Source organism: Carassius gibelio, chromosome B23, assembly GCF_023724105.1.
Source record: "Carassius gibelio isolate Cgi1373 ecotype wild population from Czech Republic chromosome B23, carGib1.2-hapl.c, whole genome shotgun sequence".
NCBI lineage: Eukaryota > Metazoa > Chordata > Actinopteri > Cypriniformes > Cyprinidae > Carassius > Carassius gibelio.
Window position 1 is genome coordinate 9,413,354 of NC_068418.1, and position 20,313 is coordinate 9,433,666.

General features: G+C 36.6%; 2 protein-coding genes across 3 annotated transcripts in view; both read left to right on the forward strand.

Moving 5' to 3' along the window:
* LOC128012191 (sterile alpha motif domain-containing protein 10-like) overlaps nucleotides 1-3,184 on the forward strand; it is a 72,200-nt gene extending 69,016 nt beyond the window's left edge. For both annotated transcript variants that reach the window (XM_052595273.1, XM_052595272.1), the window contains exon 5: nucleotides 1,229-3,184. In XM_052595273.1, coding sequence (XP_052451233.1) covers nucleotides 1,229-1,251 — 23 coding nt within the window. In that variant the 3' untranslated portion in view covers nucleotides 1,252-3,184. The remainder of the gene's footprint in view (nucleotides 1-1,228) is intronic.
* Nucleotides 3,185-10,982: 7,798 nt separating this feature from the next.
* The window catches only part of LOC128012189 (zinc finger protein 512B-like), a 54,967-nt gene continuing 45,636 nt past the window's right edge, over nucleotides 10,983-20,313 (forward strand). The window contains exons 1-2 of the mRNA XM_052595264.1: nucleotides 10,983-12,369; nucleotides 15,668-15,793. Coding sequence (XP_052451224.1) covers nucleotides 15,670-15,793 — 124 coding nt within the window. The 5' untranslated portion in view covers nucleotides 10,983-12,369; nucleotides 15,668-15,669. The remainder of the gene's footprint in view (nucleotides 12,370-15,667; nucleotides 15,794-20,313) is intronic.

The window sequence follows — 20,313 nt, forward strand, 5'->3', positions numbered from 1 at the left end:
ATTTTTATACTTTCTTTCTGGTCAGATTGAACTAGACTATCATTGATTGCCCAGGCTGAAAGAAACGCGTCTCTAAATTGCAATCAGTGTTTTTTTTTTTTTTTACAATCCCTTGCATAACAAAAAATATAAATATATAATAAATCATGCAGTGTTTCTAGTAGACAGCTGGCTGCTGCAGTTATAATGTATTCTGATATGATCTAATTTTGTCTGGTCCTTTTTGTTTCTACTCTTGATGAAAAGATCCTTCCTGCATTTTTCTCAGATAACACTCTTTGCTGGTGACAGATAAGAAATATAGCACACCATGATGTTCTTGAGAGTTATGTTAATTGCTACCACAAGACAAGCTCTACTCAAACTCTCAAACAACATCTGGGCGGTCTGTCGCCGCAGCACTTCGCCTATGAATGATGGTCGCTTCACATTTTAAGAATTACTTGTTTCTAAAGCGTTTTTCTAAGTACACCCTAGTCCAATTAAATTAGAACAATATCCAAACCAGATCTGACTATTTTCCAAAACCTGCTGAGATTAATGCCTAACATGGGTCGGATGCATCTTCTAATGTATCCTCCTAACTGACTGACTGTGTTGCAATCCCATAGACAGCAGCTGTGTGCATCACACAAATAATACAAGTCATTTCAATGATTAAATGCTAGGAGAGACTGATCTAAAGATGAATGCATAAATCAGTGCCTAATATGGTTTTAACTTATAATAATTAATTGATTTAGAGTTTTGAAAAGCTCAGTTTCTCCGATCACTATTTTATCTCGTCTGCCTGCGGGCATAACTTAGAACTTACACCTTGTAGATATACTTTAAATAGCCTAAATATTGGGCAAAATTGTTTTTTTTAATTAGAGTTCAAAGTTAACTTAAATGTACTTGTAAAAATGAAATTGAGAGTTTGATGGTGAATTAGAATTGTGTACAAAAGTAGCCGTCTATAAGGCAGCACAACGTCCTTCAGGTCTGAAGTGTGCACATGAAACACATTTCTGAGAGTTTTTAAAGCTCTGACTTTCTCCCTCATAAGACAAGAATTAGAAGGAAGAACATGAAGGTACAGAGGGATCTAATAGATCAGGAGCTAAATCCATGGATAGTGAGTAAATGTCTAACAAGAGAGGTTCGGTGATGCGCATCCCTTCTCCACATGTATTTCCTGCAATCACATGAATAATTTATGCTCTTTTTCATTCTCTTGTCTTTTCAGCTTCCTTCGGCAACATTTCATAGCTCGTCTATCCTTTTGGCAGTTCTTTTGACGTCCCGGCAGATACGGGAGGACTTGTTCCAATCGGCTACAGACAGAGAGAGCGAATCTGCCAGGAGGTGAAGCTGTGGACTATTTACTCAACACCAATTTAACAGACAGGACCGTCTTTTTATGCAGATCTGAATGGGACTCAAAAGGACATAGTCGGACTCTAAAACTGTAATATAATGCTAAGATTCAAGTCTCACCTTATCTCTACAAAACCTAGAGCATCAACCAGAGCTCTGTTAGACAATAGTGAGCATACGGATTGGATCAAGATGTTGACCCCAAATCAAAAGATGAGCATTGATCTCAGATCACGTTAAGGATCGCTTCATCTCGTCTAGTGTTGGGATGTCTGACAAACCTGCTTTTTTAGCCCAGCATCATTCACTCATCATGGACGTAGATGCAATGCTGAAGAGATCCTGTTTCTACAAGTGTGGGAACAGACCATTCCTTCTCCTACCTCTCACGATAGATTGTAGCATTTCTTTTGCAGAGAATTAGATCTAGATTAAGGCATGAAGTTTGATTACCCAATATCTTCGCATTCAAGCTAAAGGGATGTTCACACCGACAAAAACAACGACTAATATGATCTGAAACTGGATATTATGGACAATTTGTTTCAAAATGAACATTGAATGTTAATAGCATCAGATGTACACACCTAAAAACCAACCATCGTTTTGCTTTTCTTCTCAGGACGTTCAAGAGCTTCGTACATTGTTCCTGCTGTTACCTTCATAAGTTATATTCTCGATTTCAGTGTCCTTTTAAAAATCTTGCCCACAGTGTAGCAGGTTTTCTCCTAATATACAAAGAATATATCAGAGTATGAATATACCTTTACTCTAGGAGTTATAGAGAACATGTTGAACTCGTCGTAGAAGTCCCAGTTGTCCAAGCAATAATGTAAAGAGGTGCCACATGTCTGCATGGTTAGACCTGTTAGAGACCTGTTTTAAATCACAAAATGTAGGTCTGCAACATAACAAATCCAAAAGCTAACTTTAAATGTTGCTGGTTGCGTGAACTAGGCTTTTGAGTAATGAGGTTTGTTATCTCCAAGAATGCAAGAAGGCATGTTAAGTATGTGCTGCTGTAGAGGCAGTGTGTTTCCTCTAGTGTGATAAAGGAGCTTTTGCAGAGAGAATGTAATTCTTTCCATATTGTGGTTTTGACTTTATTAGTGCTGATGAATCCTGTACGCTTCAACACTCAACTACACTGTGATGCAGTGGCATGTTTAGGGAAAGCTTGAATGTTAGTCTGAGTTACAGTAAAATCTCATTTTTACAAAGCAGCTGGAGTCTCAGTGTGACGCCAGTTATTGTTCAAGGCTTTTACACAATGTACTCAAAGCAAACCAGTTCAGTCCATCCTGGTTGTAAATGTTTATATGAAACTGACAGGCCGGAATTCTCTCTGAAATTCATGTGATGTAATGATTGATGGGTTTCTAGGGCATTTCACTGATTATTGCATTACGACACACTAGCATTTTTTTCTCTCTCTCCAGACATGCAATGGGTTTTTTCTTTAAAATCTTGTTATGCAAAAATGTGAGGGAAATGAACATTGGTTATGTAATGGCTTGCTACCAACATGATTATACAAGACATGGTGTGGCAGAGACAGCTGTTTTGGAATAAAGTTTTCAAAATACAGATCATTCTCATATGGGAAGTTTGTCTTTCACTATTGTTTGAAACAACTGTGGGATAAATGCAAAGTAAAGGACATTAAGTTCCTGTGGCTCAGTGGTAGAGCATTGGGTTAGCAGTGCAAAAGGTTGTGGATTTAATTCCCTGGGAACATACATACTGGTAAAAAAATGTATAGCCTGAATGCAATGTAACTCGCTTTGGATAAAATGCATGAATGTATTAAAAATGCCCAAACCACCCAATTTTGTCAGATTTATCTACAGTAAATAAGCCTTTTACTCCAGAAAAAAAGACTGTGTAAATGCTACAGTAAAAACTTATTTATTGGTTAACAGTAAATTTCCCTACTACATATTATGAAAAATCTGTGTTGGAAATTACATGTAATTTTACGGTAATGTACAGTTTTTGGAAGTGAAAAAGCCTGTATAATTTACAGTGAAAAAACTTAAATTGACACCCATTTCATTACATTCCACATTTGATGTTTTTTTTCCTTTTCTTTTTTCGTTGAAATTACTAGTTTCTTCTTTTTTTTTTTTTTACCAGTTTTGTAAATTAGCATTGTATGTTACTATACATGTAATGTTGTTAAATTAATATTAATTTCATTATTTCAGTATCGTGTGTTGGTATATTAACATTATATCAGTTAATGAAATACGGTTAAATCCGTAAAACGCAACATCTTGCTAACTTTTTACAGTAAAATTCTGGCAACCACAGCTGCCAGTTTTTACCGTAATTTTTTATAGATTTCTTTTACGGTATACCTTTCTGGGTCAGGAAACATTTTAGTTGCAATGCTGTCTATGCAGGTTAAGAAAGCTCTTATATTTAATCAAATATCTTAATTTTTGTTTCGAAGATCTTAGGGTCTTAGGGGTTTGGAATGACATGAGAGTGAGTAATCAGTGACTCCCATTTTTAGGTGAACTATTGCTTTAATGCAGCCTATTATCATACAACGTGATGTACCAAAACAGAAAAAGTTCACTGAGTTGCTTCCACCATCAGAGAATCTATCCGTCTGTCTCTCTCTCACATCCACAGGTGCTCTGTCCGCTCCTGCTGAGCTGGATCTCCCCACACAGGTGCAGTGCAGACTGAGATGGAGGAGAGGTAGTCACTGTGCTATTTTATTCATGAAGGACCTCTGTGAGCCGTGTGTCTGAATACCTCAAGCTTCTCCTGGTCACACAACAGAGATCTGATTCACTACAGCAGACCCACGGTCAAAAACTCTGAGTTAGCTTAACTATATCCATCTTAAACATGTTTTTCTATTGTTCCTTCCTTTGTTTTTAGTTAGAAAGTCTCCTAGCTTAGCATTTTCAGACATGATTGATGCATTGAGACTTGTTTATGATGTCAAAAACACTGTTTAGTTAGGCAGCCCACTAGGTTTTAAACGAAAGCCATTTTTTATGATTTCCTCAAACTCCTCCACATTCCTTTAATCACCAGTTTATTTCCCGCTGCGTGCATCTGGCCCACATCCATTATTTCTCTCCTTCTCATTTTCAGGATTTGAAACTGCTTCTGAAGCCTCTCAAAAGCATTCAAGACTCAATAGGGTTGTTTGGTTTGTATCCTAAAACCCGTTACAGAATTAGCATTTTCGAGCCATGGATTGTCTTCTGAGTTTCCAGTGGGTTTTAGAATAAATTACACATATTCATACCTCAAATGTGAGTTTCGAACAGTTGTGTGCTTAACATCATAACATAAGGACAGGAGTTTGTGTGCTTGATGAATTGGACAGTCGCTGTAATCCTTACGTAGCAATTTGTTGGCAATTTGATCCCTTTAAAGATGTTCTAGTAATGTTGTAGCTATAGAAGACCATTTCCATTAACAAATTTAAAAAGCTTTCAGAGAGTTTATATCTCACAATTTTGAGTTTTATATTTCCTCCCCAAGTTTACAACTCATAATTTATTTTGAGTTGTAAAGGTACAGGTTGTAGGACCTGCCACTAGAGGACGCACTACCAAAACAATAACAATCGCATGGTTTGATGACGCTAAGAAGGAGTGTGGAATGATGGGATTTGTTGTCTTCTACCCAACCGCTGACGGCCATCAATCAGACGGAAAGATAAATCATGGATTTAACGCGAGTTCAACGATTTGCGCGAGTAGATTATATACAAAGTCAATGCAAAGACTAGAGAGTCTAGAGACGCGATGCCCTGCGTTTGGCGTGTATGCCCCATAATACTAATCTTGTTTATTGTTATATTAGCATACGTTTGCTGTAATGACATGAATCAAAACAACTCACCTGTTGAGTAAAACACAAGCAAGATCTGCATCTCTTTCTAGTTTAAGTTTGTCGCGAAGCTGTTGTCATGTGGTTTCTACGTCAGTAAAGACGTAACAAAGGGTAACTAACATCACTGACAGGTGACTGCACTGCCCCGTGTCACTGTTTAGAATGGGAATTTTCTCATGATTTACAAGTAGTTGAAAACATTAGATATATTGTTAGTAATCAGCTGGACAAAATATATAACACTAGCCTAGTGGTTTTTTTTTATATTTTACTGCAAATATCTTACAAATTGTACATTTAACATCTCATAATTCTGACATTTTCTAAATCTTGCAAATTCAAAATCTGGCAATTATCAATTATTTTCTTGAAATCGCAAGTTTATATCTTGCCATTCTGAGTTAATATTTCGCAATTTCAACTTTATATTCAGATTTATTTTTTGAAATTGTGAGTTCTGAGTTTCTATCTCACAATTTTTTATTTTCCTCAGAATTACTTTTTTTTCTAAATTGTGAGTTCGTACTTCACAATTGTGGCTTTTTTATTTAAAATATTGAGTTGGAACTTTTTTTGTGTGCAATCCTGAGTTCATATCTGCCAATTCTGACCCTAACCAAAAAAAAAGTCAGTGCAGATTTTTTTATATAATTCTAACCCCCCCCCCCCCTTCCCCCTTTTAAATTTAGCAATTCTGATTTTTTGCATATTGCTTATTATTTGCACATTTATTTCAAGAAATGTTTTGGTACATTACACTTTGTATTCATATCCATGGATAAAATCACATATTACATGTTTTTTTATTTTTGATCCGGCAGAAAATGTTATTCACATAATTAGACAGGGGTAGATTGGCCACCAGAAGTAGTGACTGATTTGTCTTGCTGCCTTGGAGTCCCTGCCGGGATATTATCTGTTTTTCTACAATTTCTTTCTAATGGTGTACACTTATTTATTATTATTTATTATTGCCTGCCCAATGCACCCAAGTGATTTCTGAATTCTGCATTCATTATTAGATCAATAACAGTTCATCATTCTTCTGGTTTAAACTTTTAAACTTCACACATTCAGCACGTGAGAACCAAAGATGGATTTCTTCTCCTCCAGTGAGCAGAGCTTCAGGTCCATGAATCCAAAGAACTTCTTGTGTGAATCAGATTTAAATGTAGCTACTTGTAAGCTGTTTTATGGCATCAGAGGACACTGAGTTCTTTCATTTGCCATCCACTTTTCTCGCTCTCTAATATAAACACCTCCTTAGGTCATTTCTGCACAAATGAACACAAACACCATCAGCACAAACAGGCTCTTTAACTCTCTTTCACCACCTGTTCCTTTGTTCCCTGCAGGGAAGACTGTCCTGAGTGACTGTGCAGTTCTGCCACAGAGATCAGAGCCGTGCGTCTGGCGCACGCCGCACCGTTGTGTCTCTGAGTGTCACTTGTGGAAGCAGCTGTCACACAAACAGATGATTAAAGAGCGCTCGATCTCCACCACCACCTTGAGAGGCAATTACCACACGACACAGAGGATTGCAGCCGCATAATGATCTGTGCGTTTGGAACACAGACACACACAAATGTGTGCATTATAAGCAGCCCGTGACGTTATGTGACAGTATCTGACAGCGCTGGAGCTCAGGGGTTATGCCTCATTGGCCGCCACATGGCTTAACCAATCAAGAGTTGACAGTGCGGAGGGCAGTTAGAGCAGTGGGACACTGTCCAGAGCGCAGTTTGTCTTATTCCCAGAACTAGCGGTGAATCTGCCATCTGAAAATATCCTGCCTCTGAAATGCAGTAACAGAGTCTGTGCAGCCTCCGATTCATGTCTGAATGATTATGAGCACACATGAATGCCACCACATGCAGTGTTGTGATTACATTGGTCAATGACAAATGAGAGTGAAAAGAACTAATCTTATGGATGTTGGCTGAAACACATTTATAGAACCATTTAGGGCACTCTTTGTTTTCATGCTGGTTTGGTTTTATACCATTTTCAAGAAAAGTGTAAATCTAATCTAATCTAAAATCTAGAGGATCACTTCGTCATTATTATTTTTATTATGTCATAACACCTATGTCAAACTCTAGTGCTATGGTAAAGCACCAAAGCCTGATTGACAAAGTTGCTTTGAAATGATGCAAAAAAGGATTGTATTTTTAACTTTAAAACTATCCAATCCAATGCAATGCAATGCAAAAAAAAAAAAAAAAAAAAAAAGACGACACCGAAAAACCTGATTAAAGCTATCCCTTGCTGTGAAAAACTGTAATAGATGTAATTAGACATTTCATGTAATTTAACAGTAAAATGCTGTTAAAAGTACAGTTTGGAAGTGAAAAAGAACAAATAATCTTTTAATTTACAATGACAATCCATAAACCTACTTTCTCAGAATTCTGTGTGTGTGTGTGTGTGTGTGTGTTGTAAATTAGATTTAACTGAAAAATTACTGGTTATTTTGTAAATATTTAAAGAAATATTCTTTATTAAAAAATATTTTTTTTTGCCATAATTATTAATGGCTTTCCCCTAATTTTATTTATTTCATATTCTTTCTATTTTTATTTCAGGTCAGTATCCACTAAATGAATAGCATTTTCAGTCTATTTTTAGCTTTGGCAGACTCATATTTTCTTTAAGCCTTTCTTTTCTGAGAATCGTGGTAGAAGCTAATAGTTTCTGATCACTTGTTACCACTTTCCCAAGCATTCTTTGTGCAAACACAAAATAAAATAATAAAGAAAAATGAATAAAATAAAGCACATCCTTTGCTGCCTAAGTAAAACATCTTCCTGTTTTTTATTTATTTATTTTTAAATCAGGAAGTAAAAATAAATAAATAAATAATAAATCACAGGAAGACTTGAAGGCAGCACGACTTTGAAGTACTAACAATTAAGGCGACTGAAAATGATCGTAAAATGATCTCCTGCTGTGGGGGAAAATGTTTGAACCAACTTTTAGCAAGTTTAAACTGGTCTAGCTGGTCTCCCAGACTGGCCCATTCAGATCAGGCTTAGCATGGTCTATGTACAAACGTTCTGCGCTATTTTAGCAAGGCATCCCTGGTATGTTCTCTTTCATTATTCACAAAACTGTCTGTGACGGGACAGATACAGGACTAGTCAGGCGCAGCGTGGATGCATATGTATCTCTGTCAGTGAGCTGGTGACAGCAGCATTCACTTGAGATCCCTCAACTGCTCTGCTATTGTGATATATGACTGCACTTTCCCCCTGGGTTCTGTTCATGTTGTGCTCCACAAAACACATGTTACACACTCCATCTATTTAAGATGAAGATCTGCGCGATCGATCACCACTGTAACAGATACACCCACACAAACCCTTGTATCACCTATATCTCTCATGTCATCCTATTTATCATTTCACTCTTGTCGTGGCTCCGTTCTCTCTCCGCTGCAGGCACTGGTCCGTGACTCAAGGTAAGTGAACACCTGATGGTAAACTGACCAGCAAGTGCTGAGAAATCTCCTTAATGGTGTTCACGATCTATGACACTGTTCTGCTCTATCAGCAACACACGCAAATCTATAGATCAGCACTACTGGAGGTAGATTTATGCTCTGTCGATCCCTGTTCAACCATAACCATTCATTTCAGCTGCATTCTATGATGGGAAAAGGGAGATAAAGGAAAAGAGAGAGGGGGAGGTAATGGGATTGCTTGGGGAATTAACTCTTTTCTATTTTATAACACATTTTCTATTCTGTATTTTATATCCCTTTATAAAACAATTCATACTCAGGATATTATAAAAAAAAATAAAGGCAAACAAACAAACTAACAATAAAAAAAAAGGAAACAAATTGAAATCAAATAATTGAAATGAAATATATATATATATAATATATATATATATATATATATATAAAGTCAAGATAAAATAAACTAAAAATGAACAAAAACTATATAGTAACAGAGACTTTAACAGTATTTCAGTCATATTAAAATATCACTGTTTCATATCAAATAAAGAGAACCGAAAATGTATTAATATTAAATTATTATACTAATTATTTTATAATTATCATTTATGATTAATAAAGTACATTTTGGAATAGTTACATTTAAAATAATAAATGAACACATAAGATAATATTAAACTTAAATATTTATACATAATACAATTTTATATTACATGAAATATTATATAACTTCCATATATGAAAACAATTATTCTATGAATAAAAATAAGGTAAATAATTAAATAGATCTAATCAAGTACTACGGTTAATAACATTACAGTGCTGTATTATCTTGCCTTAAAACTAATTATTTAAAATCATTTTACTTGTTGTTTTGACTGCATTTCTTTCCATATTTTTGGCTTATTGTATTATTTTATACAGTGTATTGTTTTATTTGTTTTTGTTCAGCACTTTGAGTTCTAGATTTAAAGGCACTATAGAAAATAAAGTTTATTTATTTATTATTATTATTATTTTAAGTTTGACCTACTCATGCATAGAGAACGATATTATTGCATTTTCATAGTAATGCTATGCTATACACATTTAACAGCCATTAAAAGTCATTACTAGTGTAAAGAGTCATATTTTACACTTTTAAAAAATATATATTTTAGTATAGTATAATATAGTACGGTAGGCTATATTTTCAAAAAGTTTAAATATTAGTTGTTGAACATTAATGTTTTAAGACATAAATGTGGGTAACACAGAAGGGACACAAGAGAACTTCTATTTCTAAACTTATATGGCCTTGATCAAATGTAATGAGCCAAATACTGTATCTTTGTTTACTGCATATTCGCATCTCTTTTCAGCATGTAGCTTGTTGTGACTGAGCCACAAATGGTGGACCGCCTAGAAACCAGTCGAAGACCCCCGGAAAGTGGATCGATAGATGAATCACAGTCTCTCTATGCAACATGGATCGTCAAGGGAGCCCAAAGGAAACGGCTCTCCTCTTGAACTAGCAGCTCTCGATTAAACAACAAAAAAAAAACACACACACACATTGCCAATCTCAGCAGAGAAAAGAAATCTCTCTCCAAGTCTCCAGTTATTCTTGGATTTCAACAGCGAGGAGTTACTCAGAGCTGAAGCGGTCCTTCACACACAGCTTGCTTTACTTCATTTCATGGCCTAAAATACAGCTGGAGCACTCACATACAGTATTACCACAGGGTTTTGGGAACGTGTCCAGATGACATGAACTACCCATTATGTAAGAGTACTTCGTAACTCTGAGAGTAGCTTGGCCTTCACTAACTCAGATGCTGCAGTGCTGTTTATGGCCTCTGGTAGACATATGGGTTTCTGTAGCCGACTATAGACTGCTGCGGAGAATGACTGATATATTAATAACATACAAAACTTGTCATCTTCCAGGAACAAGATTTATATTTCATGTGCATTATTAAAGTCATGAGATTGATAGTTTGAGGGACAGGCCTGCGTGTTAAGTGCTCGTCACCTGTTATCATCCGTCATAAACTCATCCTGCTGTCACATAATCCTGTGGACTAGTGCACACTTTTATCAGAATGACTCGTATATGAGAGAAGAAAGAGTAAGGGTGTGAAACGCTTTTGGAAAATAAGATAGTGAAGGATTAATAGAGTTAATTAACTAATGCTCTAAAATAGATAGGTTTGTAAACAAGTCCGAGAGCGTCTGCTAAATTAGGGTTTCATTCATTAAGTGTTGATTTATTTTTACTTTCTGAGGCTACTTTTGGACAAATACGGCATTTACAGGCAATATAAAATAGGATTTGGTTTTGGGCTATCACTTTTCCACATTTGGAGCCTCAGTAACATCCTGAGAAACGCAGTCATTTGCCTCCCCCTCCTGGTGAACGCAGTAATGGTGTGAAGAGACACAAAACAATGGGTTAAAATCTCTATTAAGCCCTGTGACGTAGGTGTGGAAAGCGAGACCTGTTTCTAGAAAACATCAAAATTGTTAATTTGCATTGCAAATGCAATATATATGCATAGCAAGTACAGAAACAAATAAAAACAAAACTTAATTGCTATTTACAGGGATATGACATCATGTTCACTTCTGTCTTCCGGACGGCAAAAATCCAGATAATAACTAGTAAAAATCCACATGATATATATCGAAAAGAAAACGACGTCATAATGCATATCCTCAGATTATTAACTTGCCCTAAAAACTAAGCAATCTTTTCTCCGAACCTAAGAGTCACATACGTCATTATAATGTTGGGAAGATTCTCATATGATGCGTCCGCTAAAGCTTTTCGTCATGAGCGAGCGGCATGACGTCAAGCCGCATCAAACGCTTCCATTCAGGCAGGGGCTTTATTATGCAGAAATACCAAAATGATTGGCCTGATATCAAAATGAGCGATCATAAATAATAACGCGAGAGTTTGCAAGTTGCCTGCCGACTGTAGTCACAACTGTCAAAGACAGCGGCGGATATACGCGCGCGACCCAGCACCCATACTGTTACTGTACACGCTCGCGGAGATAATATCCCTATCAAACAAATACACCGCATTATCCCGAGGTAAGGACCGGAATCGCGCGACGCTGTGCCTTCCCCTCCGCTCTCCGTCGCGTTTACTTCTACCAGCCTCGATTACTGCACTAAACATATCCCCGTGCCTCCTTTAGCAACAGCGAGAAGGTTTTTTTTTTTTTTTTTTTTTTTTTTACTCCTCCTTCGTATTAAAGTCGCCATTTTGCTTCACTGCCTATGAAAGCTTCTTGTATTTTCATGTTTTTTGGCGGCGTTTCTGCGTTTTTGTGCGCGTGCTTTTGAGTTGGATTTTAATGCGAGAGCTCGTGGATTACATATTAATGAAGAGGGGCTCCGGGTGCAGTCTGGAAACACGGTGAAAGTGCTCGGCTCGAGGGCATTTGCATCAGCTTGCTCTTTTTTCTTCCTTTCTCCTTCTTCTTCTTCATCCTCCTCCTCCGCGGACACGCGCAGCGGGGGCCGTGAGTGTGGCTACGGACCGTGACGCCCGTCTGTCCGCGACCCCCCGCGCGTCAGGTGCGTTTGCCATGTAAAGTCAAGCGGCGCGACGCGAGAGAAAAGGCTACAGCCTGACCCCACGTGGGTGACCCGCTCACCCGCTCACCCGTCAGTGTTGGGTGGCTTTCCAGGTAGGTGTGGCCTTCGAGAAATCGATTATCTGTCAATACTGCCAATTAAGACACAAGCTCGCCGGACTGTGCGAAGCGGCGTGGTTTAACGCGTTACGAGGTGTTAAGGCTTTTTGGGGGAATGAAATATACAATAAAGAATATGTTACATGATACAAACACTCACTCACTGTTTGAGCACTTAAAAATACTTATGTGGGTCATTCTCACGATACAGCAGCAGGCCTATATTTCCATATGTATGTCCTACCATATTGGGTTATTAAAAGTTTGTTGAAATGTTGAATATGACAAATCAGATATTAGTTTACTGTGGGGTGAAAATTATGTAAGACATTCATTTTGCGTTGTTGCAAATTTGGGAATAGTGTTTTAATGAAGAATCAATATATATATTTACTGTTCCCTCAATATAACTTCCCCTCATGTTAGTCTGTGGTGAAATCTTTAACCTGAAAATGACTTTCAAAACGAGTTCCCTATGACATCATCTGCCAGTAATTGTCATCATTGTGGTATTGGTATGTCCACTCAAAAAAATGCCATCCTGTTTGATAAAATTAATATTAAAAAGAGTTGTAAAAATATCAGAGCGAACTTTAAAGTGGCTAAATAAATGTAAGCTTACTCAGTTCCTCATTGAGAAATGATTAGCTAAAGCTCTTGATTTCCATTGTTGTAAGTAACAATTCTATTTCATTTTCTTGTTATTCTGTAAATAATGAAATTTTTGCTGTAGTGTTTGATTCTGATCAGAGCATTTTAGAAAGTTTGATGTAATATAATAATAATACAAAATATAGAAGTACTTGCTTAAATTACAAATCAAGCATATTTATTCTCCAGAAGTTATAGTTTTGATACAGTAGTTGCTGCATAGCAGGAATGAGCCTTGTGTGTTTCTCTGATTGTGTAGGCACACTTCCATCCACAGCCTTTCTGAAGTGTGTGACACATTTCCCAGATACCATAGCACTTAGTCCTACCAGCTGCTTTTCCTATTACCTTAGTGCTCTTTTCCTTTTTGGAATAAACTTCTGGCTCACAAATGGGCTTCAGTCTCTGGGCCATAAATAATTTGGTGTAGTGATCTTCAGCACTTGATGAGCTATCTATCGTTCTTCTTTGTGGTTTAGGTGATGGGAGTGGGCTCTGTGGTCTGCTGATGCACAATGCGGGCCTGTTTTGTGGTTTAATAGCACAGCTGTGAGCAGTTGTTTTGGTTGGCATTTTAAAAGGGAATGGTTGTCACGTCCTGTCACATACAGTATGCTGTGATGGTCAGAGGGGTTACAGCTTGATTTCACATCTCTTTCAGACGTGCTGTATATGTGTGTGTCAGTACATGTACAATAGCTTTTTTAACTTTTAATCTTATGAAAGTTTTCATGATTTAAAACTTGCCCTAAGTATTGCCTAAAGTAAACCCTTTCAATTAGCACTCACTGGAAATGTACTCGCGCCTCTGACAGTGAGACATTCCCACCGCGTTCATTAGAGGAAACGTTTATCTGTGGTGTTCAGAAAATCTTCTTTGACATGATGTGATAAATCATACAGCCATATGCCCGGCCACTGTTCAGCAAATAATAGAACACTAAATTAATGGTGGTTTTTAAAAGACACAAATTAGTGACCCATTAGGCCAAACCTAATGAAGAAGTGAACTGACATTGATTTGAGTTAATAAGAAAGTATGATCACATTCTAATCAGTGCTGTTTATTTTCATTAGGCAGTCATTGTCAGGCTTCATTCATTGCAGTAAACTGCCTGTTTCCCTTCTGGATTGATGAGAAAAAAAAAAAAAACATTCAGCCAGAGTTTTAAATTGATTTATGTATTTATTATTATTATTATTATTGTTATTATTATGCGCATTAAGTTAAAATTAAAATGATCAGATGTGTAGTAAATAAAAAAAATACACACAAGTAATCATAAGGAATGACTGTATGGACAGACGGATGAACGGATGGACAGACAGATAGATACTGTAGATAGATAGACAGATGGACAGACGGATGTATGGATGGATGGATGGACAGACAGATAGATACTGTAGATAGATAGACAGATGGACAGACGGATGGATGGATGGATGGATGGATGGATGGACGGACGGACGGACAGACAAACAGACAGACAGACAGACAAACAGACATATAGATAGATAGATAGATAGATAGATAGATAGATAGATAGATAGATAGATAGATAGATAGATAGATAGAAAGAATGATAGACAGACAGGCAAACAGAAATATGACAGACAGATAGATAGATAGATAGATAGATAGATAGATAGATAGATAGACAGATGGACAGATAGATAGATAGATAGATAGAGAGAGAGAGAGAGAGAGAGAGAGAGAGAGACAGACAGATAGAGAGATTGATAGAAAGAACGATAGATAGACAGACAGACGGATAGATAGATAGAGGGATAGATAGACAGACAGATAGAGAGACAGACAGATGGATAGATAGATAGGGAGAGAGAGAGAGAGAGAGATAGACAGACAGACAGACAGATAGAGAGATAGATAGACAGACAGACAGACGGATAGATAGATAGATAGAGAGAGAGAGAGAAAGAGACAGACAGACAGATAGAGAAATTGATAGAAAGAACGATAGATAGAAAGACAGACGGATAGATAGATAGATGGATAGATAGATGGATAGATAGACAGACAGATAGATAGAGAGATAGAGAGACAGACAGATGGATGGATAGATAGATAGATAGATAGATAGATAGATAGATAGATAGATAGATAGATAGATAGATAGATAGATAGATAGATAGACAGACAGAGAGATAGAAAACAGACAGAGGATAGATAGATAGAGAGAGAGAGAGAGATAGACAGACAGATAGATAGATAGATGGATAGATAGATAGATAGATAGATAGATAGACAGACCGATAGATAGATAGATAGATAGATAGATAGATAGATAGATAGATAGATAGATAGATAGATAGATAGATAGATAGATAGATAGACAGACAGACAGACAGACAGACAGACAGACAGATAGATCGGGAAGACAACTGTGTTGAAAGACTGTAATTGTCCCTCATGCAGTCAGGCAGTGAAATGGATGTTAATAATTAGATTTGTGTGTCTGTGTGATTTGTGTGATTCTGTGTGTGTGCTGTTCTGTCTCAGCAGGTGTCTGTAATCCCGATTCAGAAACGTTCAGATACAGTCAAAGCATCTTTGGGTTTATGTTGTTTCCGTGCAGATAATGCATTTTCCTTTGGCCTGATCTATTTGTGTCCTAAACAGGCATGGACACCTCCAGCGGTGCCCGGGTGGTGAAGCCTTCCTCGGGCTTGTCAAAGGGGCGCACTGCCAAACAGGCCCACCCCGCAGAGACGGCCCGAATGGGCAGCACTGAAAACGACAATCACAGTAAGAACGCAAGCTGCTTGCTTGGGTTTAAAAATACATGAAAGATTTTCAACTAACACACACAGGGCATGTAAAATCTTAACAAATCATTGGTTTATGTTGGTGGAATTTACCAAAAAATAGTTGTTTACATGGTAGGCATATTAAAAATGAATAAAGAACTTTGTAGAATTGTTGACATCATTTCAGACTTTTGTTTACACAGTCTGTGGAGTACATTTGCACATTAAAATAGCTGAGCTGCAACTGTACACTTGCTTCAACCTGTTTGACGTCTCCGAGGTTTTGACAAGCGATTTCACACTTGTGTGCTTAAGAGAGGAAATGACGGCTGCCTTATTATGATGAAAGGTGTTTCTACAGATGAAGTCCTTCTACTGGTAGCACGGTTGTTTTTAATGTCAGTGAAATACATACAATCTGCCTGCATGGCTGAACTTTAGTCCTGTACACATGTTCAGTGCTGGAGTAAGACTGAATATTGTGTCATTTCCTCTGCAAGAAACGGATTGAACAAAACCATTGAAATGGACAAGTGGAAATTGTTAAAGGGAGAAATTATGCAGTATAGCACTGATAACAGTTGCTATAATCTCATTGTCATTGATAAGATAGACATTACTCTGGGTCAGTGTCAGTAGGGCTGCAATGAACAGTGACTAAATCAACAATTATTTCAATGATTATTACTCGCCTTTAGAGTTAGAAAAGTCTCTTTTTTTAACTGCTATATGTTCAATGGCAGTACTGGAAGTATTTAGTATTTAATTATTTCTGAAAAATAAATAAATAGAATATACAATTAAGTTTATTGCAACCAAACCTACATTTAGGAAACCAAAGTTCCACTATGTTTTATTATCCGAGTTTCTGTCCACATATTTTTTTGTAAATTTGGGGATATTGGATGAAAGATTGGGGATGCTGGATAGATTTCTAAATGTCAAAATATGCATAAAAAACTACATGGAAACTCTTAAACTGCCCAGCCTATGAACACATTTACTGAATAAATACGTGCTTCAAAAAATGTCTGACTGAAAAGAAATTACTCTGTTCATTCTGAAAGGCCAGAATTTCTATTTTGCACCAATTTCCATGGAAAATATGATTTTGTTCTCTTGATGGAAACTGTTTTTCCTGCTTTTTTTGTTTTTGTTTTTTTGTGTTTGCAGTATTTCAGTTTTTAAAATGTTAAGATTTAATGTACATATAGCGTACAAATTGGAATGGATTTTTAAAAATACATGTTATAGATTATGAACAATTCATCCATGAATGCTTCAACCAATGCAGACAACCAAGTCCCTGCCCTAAATGTTTTATAACATTCAGATCAGATGTAGCCTACATCACAATATTGAAGAAAAAGTCTGTCAATACTTGGGTTTCATTGAGACAGTACTTTGGCCATTTTTATACAAAGAAATTGTGTAAGACTTCAGTATAGATTCTCACTATTAACTACTTGCATATTAGCATGCCTATTATTGACATATTGGCTTTTTATTATTACTTATAAAGCACATATTCTGCATGACCATATTCTACATTGCTTTGAGTTTATTGAGGTAAAAGTCATAAATGGTTTGTTATTAGTGATAATTGGACATTAAAATAAAGTGTTACTAGTAGTGTTTTTTTTTTATTGTTAATGTTGCCATCCTCAGTATTACTTTTTTTATTTAGCCATAATTTATGTGTGGTAAAGTTATCTTTCAATTTCACATAATACATTGCATGAAATAATTTATGTAAGATCATTGCATTACATGACCATACAAGATGAATAATGTAAAACTGACATTTCCCACGAAATCTGATCCATCAGCTCAGATTATAAATACTGTAGTTATGATAAGCTTTCCATTGTGAACCGGGGTAAGGCAAGGACACAGTTTTGAATTCACATTTTTTATGTACTCAGTAATTGTTTCTTGTTATTTTTTTAACTGTTCAGCTGTTCATTAAAAAGCAACCTTCTGCAGTGCAAGTAAAGACTCATTATGCAAAGCAAGTACATTGCAAATACATTGACAGGACACATCATGCCACACATACTGTACAATGCAATATTGGCTCTAACATGTTCTTAAGAGTGTGACTGGAGCTTCATCTGCAGTGTTATAACATTGAGATATCTATAACTCACATCCAGACCACCAATCTGATGCACAATTAGTGAAATGTCATAATTGAGTATGTGTATGTATTGCTGTTTAACGAGCGCTAGTGAGAAAACCAGCAATGTTTGAGCGTTCTGGTCCATTCACTCCACTACCGCCACTCATTTCCATTTTTTTGGCAATTAAGTGCTTTGAAAGGGAATGAGAGGAAGTTCCATATTCATGTTTTTTTTTTTGACAGTATTAGGCCTGCATGGGCATTATTAGTCACAAATTGAGGCTCTCTCTGGTACACATAATTTGATAGGCTTTAATGATAATGGATTTTTTTTTGGCTAAATGGAGAGTCTTATGGTACTACAATTATGTAATTCAGATGTTTAATTTAGTAAATGTAACATGTGCCAACTGTTGCACAGTTTTAGTAAGAAAGCTCAATTTGAACGAGAGCTTGTGTAGCTACTGCTTTGGACAAAAAAATCCCCTAATTCTTTGCTCAGAGTTGAAGCGAAAGCAGCCTGGCAGAGGTCTGGTGGAAAACAAACTTGGCGCTGACTCACAAATGAGCTGGGAGAATGATATTTGTGCCGGGCCATGCTGTTTGAATTTTACTGCGGATTGTGAAGAGCATTTTATTGCTTTCACAGCGTCAGGCCCGACTGTCTCTGCTGGAGAATATTTATCGCTGAGTTTGCAGCCCACTATATGCTGAGCGCCTCTCCTCGACTCAGACTGCATGTTCAAAAGCAGCTTCCTATGCATTCATTTAACACTCACTGGAATGGATGTAGAACAAAACCTGCCGTTAGTATTTCCACCAAGCGCTGAGGCATAACTGAATGCTGTCTATACAATATTAAGTAACACAGGGAATTGATGAAGTGGCTTAGGGAGTTAATTGATTAATTGACAGACATTATATTCCTATCAGGGTTTTTATTGATGGCTCTTTCAAGGGAAGAGCATTAAGAGTGTGTTTTTTCCTTGAGAATGATTTACATTATGGAAAAAGGAGATTTCCTGTTTATTTACATATTCTTCTTGGCTTCCTATTTGTGGTATGTGGTTGTGGCTGCTGCTTTTAACTTGTAAACAATGTGTCTGGAAGGAATTCAGACATAAACAATAGCATTTCCTAGCTGCGGTTTGGATGTCACAATGCCACCGATTAGCCAGTCGAACCCGAAGCATTCAGTCCCAGCCTCCCTGGGATGTGGGTTAACCTAAAGTGTCACTTGTGTGTGAAAGTGTGTACGTGTTTGTGCATGGCTTCTTCTGCCAAGGGTGCGAGACACTTGTCTGGTCTTAGGCTGTTAGATGTCAGCAGCTGAATAGCACAGTCGCAGCTGTTTATAGTTTCTTATGTCTGGAATGGGTTTATCTTACTTTCAAAGGGCTGTGTTTAACACGTTTGTAGCATTACATTTTATTTGAAGTCCATTTTGTAATTACAGAAGAACCAATATAAGGTTAGGCTTTAGGAGCCTAATTTTGCTTTGAATATTAATAGAAAGATCACATTAATAAAAAGTCACATTAGCTGTGACACTAAGGCTGCACGATTACGACAAAAATCATAATTGTCGATTATTCCCTTGAATTTGTAATTGCGATTATTAATTACGATTGTCACAATTTACATTGAATGATGTTTATACCATTATTTTTTATATGAAAATAAGCTGAAAACATTAACTGAAAAACTTTGTGCTTTTCTATAGTATTAAGCCTCAAATGTCAAATATACACCGGATTGGTTTATTCTTTAAATTATTTAAAAGTAAAAATATGAATGGTATTACAATGTTATACTAAAATGAAAATAAAAGAAAACATGTAGAAAGAAAGAAAAAATGCATTTAAGCACACTGAATAACATTAATGGACTTTAAACGATTAATTGCCACTCTGAAAGAGTCTTAATTGTGGCATCCGTAATTGTAATTGCGATTTAAATTGTATTAATTGTGCAGCCCTATGTGACACTGGTGAAATTGCAGTGGTGTAATAGTGTTGCTGGATGTACTGTATTTAGAGACCAACCAGATGGAGCCGTTAATCTGTGAACATGATTTATAATAACTGATAATCAATGGAAAAGTTTAAATACCTTAAAGCAATATTGGTTATAACAATTTTCAGTCTCTCATAATACTTGATTCTAAATGGTCAGTCGTGATTTTCTGAAGTGCTATTGCCCAGTAATCACATCAGTAGCAATGCCAAATAACATAGCATTCATCTGGGAACACATCTTTCCCATCTCTCATATCACACTGCCACACTCTCTCTAATTTAATTCAAACCGTTATTTGCCACGTATACACAATGTGTGGTGTCATGAGTCACAACCGCATTTAAATACAGGAGTGAATCAACTGAATTTTATGCCGT